The 7,449-nt window shown below is 37.1% G+C and overlaps 1 protein-coding gene across 2 annotated transcripts; it reads left to right on the top strand.

Annotated features, from left to right (window-relative positions):
* The first annotated feature begins 3,093 nt into the window (after positions 1-3,093).
* Positions 3,094-4,365, top strand: LOC115987052 (probable glutathione S-transferase). Of its 2 annotated transcripts, XM_031110496.1 has the most exons (3): positions 3,094-3,376; positions 3,407-3,498; positions 3,780-4,365. In XM_031110496.1, the coding sequence occupies exons 1-3, from the start codon at positions 3,178-3,180 to the stop codon at positions 4,116-4,118; spliced, it is 630 nt and encodes a 209-aa protein (XP_030966356.1). In that variant the 5' UTR covers positions 3,094-3,177; the 3' UTR covers positions 4,119-4,365. The 2 variants fall into 2 exon arrangements, with proteins under 2 accessions (XP_030966356.1, XP_030966355.1); XM_031110495.1 differs by having other exon boundaries at positions 3,094-3,498.
* Positions 4,366-7,449: the final 3,084 nt, after the last annotated feature.

The following is a 7,449-nucleotide window of genomic DNA, read 5'->3' as shown; positions in this document are numbered from 1 at the left end:
TTCACCATTTGTGAAATCACCAAGAAGCCTATCTAGCAAAAGCTTTTCATTTTTGAACTTTCTTGTCTGATATTTTGCTCTAATAGTTGATTTTAATTTGGCTTATCCACTTTTGGGTTTGCAAATACTAACAGCAAAAATATTGATGGGAGGATTGAATAGTAGCATAGGGCCCTTGATGCTAGTTGTACTGATTGCTAAGTTTATTTTTGACACAGATAGAGGGTTGGGTATTTGTTGGGTTTAATGGTATTTTTGGGGTGCGATTTACCGAGTGTGATTTTGATGACAGGAAATAAATGGATTCCAGTTTTGCTTTGTTTAGTTGTAGAGAAAGTACAAGTTATGCTAAGAAACAAATAAACATGGTGATTTTGTTGTTTTGATCTTGTGTTTGGGTTTGATTTTCCGGGCTTGTGTGTGTTTGTTTCCTAAGAAAAATAGATAGAAAATGAGAAGGTCTTGTTGAATTTTTTAAGGAATTATTTTAATTTTGTAAACTTTTTTTTTTTTTTTTTGGTTATTTAATTACATGGTCTAGTGGTTTTTTTTTTTTTTTTTTTTTTCCTCTCTCAACAAATGCTGAGGTGTAAGTTTTTAATGTTGATTAAAAAATTTTAACATTATTTTATTAGCCACGTCAGCATCAATTATGCCAACTTTGCCACGTAAGCATTTTTCGTTCGTAAGTTAATAGTAGAGACCAAATTAATTGCAAATCAAAAATAACTAGGACCAGATTGACTGCTATCAAAATGTAGGGACCAAAATTAAATATGACTAGACTAAATTGATATTTTCACCAAAAAAAAAAAAAAAAAACACTCCTATTTAGAACACCATGTAAGAAAACAACCGATTATTAGGGGAAACCATAATAAAAAATTTTTTAAAAAAAAGGGTCAAAAAAGACTAGCTATCGGTTACTATGTAAAGTCAAGTGGCCTACTTAGCTTACTATGTAACAGACTAAGCTAGTTTTCTTATAGCATTAGCATTGAAAAATGCTAATGCTAAATCTAAGGACAATTTAGCATTTTAAACCTTAAAACCAGTTGCATCAAAGAATGGTAAAGCTCACTATTGCAAATTTTTTTGCAATAGTGCTACAGTACTATTCTAACTTTAGAATAGTACTGTAGCACTATTCTAAAACATATAAACATATTTTATTCTACTGAGCTCCACTCTCTCAAGTCTCTCAACTGTCCTCGTCTCTCTCATTCTCCCTCTCCCTTTCATCTCTCTGATTGTCGTTTGCTCCGATGGTTTGATGGGTTTGTTCCGATATGGGTCTGGTTTGCTCCGATCGGTGTATCACGGGTCAAGTGGTGGATCGGCATGGTGGGCCGTGGGTTATGGTTTATGGGTTTTGGATTTGGGTTGATCTTTCCTCTCTCTGATTGCCGTTTGCTCCGATGGGTTTATTCCGATGTGGGTCTGGTTTGCTCCGATCGGTGTATCATGGGTTAAGTGGTGGATCGGCATGGTGAGTTGTGGGTTATGGGTTTTGGGTTTTGGATTTGGGTTGATCTTTCCTCTTTCTGATTGCCGTTTGCTCCGATGGGTTCGATGGGTTTATTCCGATGTGGGTCTAGTTTGCTCCGATCGGTGTATCATGGGTCAAGTGGTGGATTGGCATGGTGAGTTGTGGGTTATGGGTTTCGGGTTTTGGATTTGGGTTGATCTTTCCTCTCTCTGATTGTTGTTTGCTCCGATGGGTTCGATGGGTTTATTCCGATGTGGGTCTAGTTTGCTCCAATCGGTGTATCATGGGTTAAGTGGTGGATCGGCATGGTGAGTCGTGGGTTATGGGTTTTGGGTTTTGGATTTGGGTTGATCTTTCCTCTCTTTGATTGCCGTTTGCTCCAATCGGTGTGGTTTGTGTGTGTGTGTGTGGGTTGATCTTTCCTCTCTCTGATTGCCGTTTGCTCCAATCGATGTATGGCCGTTGCTCCGATCGGTGTGGTTTGTGTGTGGCTCGGTGTGTGTGTGTGTGGGTTGATCTTTCCTCTCTCTGATTGCCGTTTGCTCCAATCTGTGTATGGCCGTTGCTCCGATCGGTGTGGTTTGTGTGTGGCTCGGTGTGTGTGTGTGTGTGTGTGTGTGTGTGTGTGTGTGTGTGATGGGTTTGGATTGGTTGATCGGTGCATCATGGGTCTCTGTGTGTGTGTGTGGCTTTGTGTGTTAAACCAGTGCTATGTGTGTGTGATGGGTTTGGATTGGTTGATTGGTGCATCATGGGTCTGTGTGTGTGTGGCTTTGTGTGTTGAACCAGTGCCAGAGGTTAAGGAAGAAAGAGAGGAAAAAACAAATGAATGTTGGGAAAGCCCAGGAAAATGTGATTCAATCACAAAAAAACGGTTAGAAATAAATGATAAAGAAAGATTTAAAAAATAATATTTTAATAAAAATAGAGTTTTTGGATGTAGGAAGTATTGTAAAATGGGATGGTATAAATAATAAAGTGATTTTTTGAGATGGTATAATAGTATAGCATAGCATAGCATTTTTCAATGCTAGTGCTCAAGATTGCTAATTTACTATGGACTAGCTATCTACTTGTCTAAGCAGAAACTAGCTTTCTACTTGTCTAAGCTAAAATATCCTAAACCACCATGTAAGTGCTAAGGGTCAAAAATAAAGTTTCTGCTTAGACATTTTAGCATCTCGGTCACTATGTAACAGACTAGCTATCTACTTTGGTTTAGGATATGCTCCTCAATCCTTTTGTAAGGTCAAATTGGCAGTATTTTCTATTTTGTAATTACTCAGTTTCCTTCTTAACAAAATTCATATGCAATAGAATAAAAATAAAAATAAAAATAAAACCGAGTCAAGGACTCAACACCCACTCTGTAAGCAATGCTACAGTGAAAAATTATATGAGGAAAGCAATGACATCGACCGGATTGTGGAAGAATCCAGAAAACTAAAAACAAATTTAGTAATAAAAAAAAACAAATTTTTCATAAGATAGTCAGGGGAGTACTAAAATGCTTTTTAGTCAAAGTCATACTTTAGCATTATTTATTTGTTTATTAATGAAATACCGAGCCGACACTATTGACTATAAATCCACGCTCTCTTCCAAGTGTTTTTGGCATACCATCTCTCTCTTCATCTCTCTTCTTTCTTTTCCCTGCTTTTTCTATTTGCTTCAACATCTTCAGTTCTATGAAAATGGCAGACGAGGTGATTCTGCTAGATTTCTGGCCCAGTATGTTTGGGATGAGAGTCAGGATTGCACTGGCCGAGAAGGGTATCAAGTATGAGTACAAGGAGCAGGATATATTTAACAAGAGCCCTCTGCTTTTAGAGATGAACCCCATTCACAAGAAGATCCCAGTTCTCATCCACAATGGCAAACCTGTGTGTGAGTCTCTCATCATTGTTCAGTACATAGATGAGGTCTGGAACGATAAGTCTCCATTGCTGCCCTCTGATCCTTACCAGAGAGCTCATGCCAGGTTCTGGGCTGATTTTGTTGATAAGAAGGTACCTTTAATACCATTTCTTTTTTCTTTTATATTATTTTAATTTCTTTATATTCTGGGTTTACGAGTTTTAATTTTAAGGCGATGACCTTTGAAAGATTCACTTTGAAATGTGTATATTTTCTATCAATTTCATAGTTGAGGATTCGTCTAAGATATTGAGTCTTATTAGTTATTATTCTATACCACAATCAAAAACCATTTTAATATTCTTCTACCCGAATAGATTTGATTTAAATTTATTACTTGTTCATCCTTTTATGTAATCTGCGGAAAATACAGGTTTATGATGTTTCAACGAAGTTATTGACCACAAAAGGAGAAGAGCTGGAGGTAGGCAAGAAGGAATTCTTTGAAATCTATAAGATATTAGAGGGGGAGCTTGGTGACAAGCCTTATTTTGGGGGTGAAACATTTGGGTTTGTGGACCTTTCTCTTATCACTTTCTACAGCTGGTTCCATGTGTATGAGGTATTTGGCAATATCAACATAGAGGCAGAGTGCCCCAAGATTATTGCATGGGCAAAGAGGTGCTTGCAGAAGGAGACTCTGGCCAACTCTCTTACTGACCAGAAGAAGGTTTATGAGGATGTATTGAGGAGAAAACGTAGCTTGGAGTAGAGAAATGGTTTAGCCCAAATCTTGGAGTAGTTAGCATATTAGAATGGTTTTGAGTGGTTGTGTAATAGCGTTCATTCATTTTGTAACGTTAAAGTTTCAGTTTTGCTTGCTTTCAAAAACTAGTTTGGGTTTGTTTCATCTAGGTTCATTGAACTTGTTAAGACACTTTGATATGTGTCTGTTGAGCTTTAAATCGAATGGGCATGTATTGGACCATGAATAAGAAAGATAGTTATGTCTTCTAAATATTAGATCATGTTATGCCTTTATTTTTATTTGGGGTATACAAAAATTTTGGTAAATATGTGTCTATGTAGGGAAAATCTAAGCAATATATATATATTGTTGACAAAAGCGCTATATTTTTAAATTTAATTAACTCACACTATAGTTAATTTTACCGTGTACCTATAGTTTTAAATATTAAAACCTCACTCCATCGAGGATTAAATTTAGACAAATAAATAATTAATTATCTAGTGTAAGATTGAATTTATTCAATTATGTGTTGGCTTTATTTCGTGCCAAATTTACTTGTAATTCAGCATTTAGAAACCCTGTATTTAGGTGAGAATAATGTAAGAGTTGTGTGTGATAGTGTGTGAAGAATTGCTTAAGTAAGCGCATCAAAAGGCTTCTCACGACTGGACCTTGCAACTAACTCGCGAGTGGTAACTTGCCAGAGTCCAACACATGTGTGAAGCATGTAGGAAGTTGAAGGGTCAAGATAGTTGGATCACTACAGGAAAAAAAAAAAAAAAAAAAAAAAAAAAAAAAAAAAAAAAAAAAAAAAAAAAAAAAAAAACTTTCTGGCCATTCTGTTAATTGGCGACTGGAATTCGTGACTTGTCCTAGTCACGAGTGACTCGCCAGTGCACCCTGTTTGCCTGAAAAATGACTTTTCACATTCCTTCTCACACCCTACTATAAATATCCTTATACCCATAAAATATAGAGTGCTTCTAGAGAGAATTTTGAGAGATAAACCCTAGAGAATAACAAGATTGATTCATCCACAATCTTATACCTTTGATTCTCTAAATTCCTTTACTCTCACCCTCTCCATTGTCAAACCCTTGAGAGGATCTTTAGCCAAATCCTTACCTCGCCATATTCATATTAGTGAGAAGGTTATTGGTGTTTGGGAAGTAGTTCAAGAGAGAACCAATTCATTTTGGTTGATGCAATGGGCTTATTGCGGGATCCAGTTGAATGTTCAAAATATGTATAGAACACCTTGAACGTTTAGACCCCCAATTTACAAATTACCAATTCAAGCTTATTATCAAACCATATATGTGCGGAAAATGAACATAAGCTTATAACAGAATTGATAAACAATCTAAACCAAATAAAATCACATCCACAGCAGAAATTAAATGACAAAGATTAAGGGAAGAGAGATGCAAACACAAGGACAACACAACGATGTGTTATCGAAGAGGAAACCGAAACCCTTGGCATAAAACCTCTTCGCCGCTCACCAAGCGGTAAATAATCCACTAAAGAATGAAGTTGGGATACATAAACAGCAGAAAACTCTTTAAGCCTAATCTACCCAGTGTACCTAAGCCCTCCAAGCTCCTACTCCAACGAGGTTACGCCGAACCTATTTCTTCTTTAGCTTACTGAATTCCGCTATAACCCATAGCATCAACCAAACTGAATTGGTCCCTTCCTAACTGCTTCCCAAAGCACCAAAAAGCCTTCTCACAGATATAGGTATGATGAGAAAAGGATTTGGCTAATGAACTCCTCAAGGATGTAACAACGGAAAGGGTGAGAGTTGAGGAATTTAAAGAGTCACTATGTAAAAATTGTGGATGAGTCAATCTTGTTTTTCTCTAGGGTTTCTCTTTCAAAATTCTCTTTGGAAGCTCTCTATATTTCGTGGGTATAAGGGGTATTTATACTAGAATAAGAAAGGAATGCGAAGAGTCAGTTTTTTCCATACAGAGTGGACTGGCGACTTGGCCTCACAACTTGACTGAGTCGCGAGTCCAAGCCGCGAGCTAACCAAATGGCCAGTCTAGACTTTTTGTCCTGTAGTGCTATAACTGGCATGACGGTTCAACTTCTTTGCATGCTTCATCTGGCGGCTTGCCAGTCGCGAGCCATTCACAAGTCCCTACTTCAGTGCACATTCTTGAGCATTTTTTCACACTTTCTCACACACTACCCTCACATGATTCCCACCTAAATACAGGGTTTCTAAGTACTGAATTACAAGCAAATTGGCATGAAATAAAGCCAACAAAATGGTTGACTAAATTCAACCTTACAATCTCCCCCTTTGGCTATTCCGTGACAAAACCCTAAAACAAACTCTAGACTTAACATGTGAGATGGGAACAGTTGAACAAAACTCTCTCACACCTAACTCTAGAATCTGTGAAGCTCTTAAACCATAAGAACAAGTATCTCCTGAAAACACAACAACACAATATGATCATTGTATGCAGAAAACTTATAATGCATATGGAGCAAGCACAATACGATCAAACAAAATGGAATTAAGCAATAAACCAAGACTTGACCAAAAATGAACAATCACTATAAATAGTGATCACAATACTCATTCATACATGGAATGAACATTCGGACATGTAAGCTAATAAGTTCAATGCAAGGAATCATTTGCATGTCCAACACTCAACCGATACATAAACACTAGTGTTAGAACATATGTGTTTCACTTGCTAAGAACATATGTCATGATTTTATGTAATTAGCTTATCCTTTGACAAAACGCACTTTACTTGTATTTGGGTAGATTTAGGATGTTTTAAATACTTCAAGAAACTCTGTTTCAAGATCAAGTATTGAAGCTTTCAAGTCTGTTCAAGAAAACAAGTTCAGAGTGCAAAATCATTAAAGCTTGACAGCTAGCTCGATAGCTGCATCTATTGAGCTTAAGGAAGCTGTTCTTTATTCGATGTGCTCGACACCTGCTATCTATCGAGGTTTAAGATTTTCAGAATTCAAATCTAATTTTCTTGGGATCCATGAATGTGTCTTTGGGCTTTCTTTTCTCCTAACCCTAGACATATAAAAGGATCAATTTAGGGCCGTCAAAGTGTTTACAAGTTGCATAAGTTTTGAGCAAACTCTATTCAAGCAAATTGTGACCGGAGACGAAGTTCTTGCCCTAGTTCATCTCTTTCTTTTGAAGAAGTTGCTATGTATGTGCATCGTAGGGTTTTGTGACCAAGCATCTTCTTGATCTTTATCGTGTGGATGAACTGAAGAACTTTGCAACCAACAACCTTCTTAGTTGGTGATTGAAGTCGCGTACTAGGATCGGCGTAATTTGTTAGTCACGTACTGGGAG

Source organism: Quercus lobata, chromosome 4 (genome assembly GCF_001633185.2).
Source record: "Quercus lobata isolate SW786 chromosome 4, ValleyOak3.0 Primary Assembly, whole genome shotgun sequence".
In the NCBI taxonomy this organism is placed as follows: Eukaryota; Viridiplantae; Streptophyta; class Magnoliopsida; order Fagales; family Fagaceae; genus Quercus; species Quercus lobata.
Note: the sequence above shows the minus strand (reverse complement) of the source record. Positions and strands in the feature narration are given on the sequence as shown.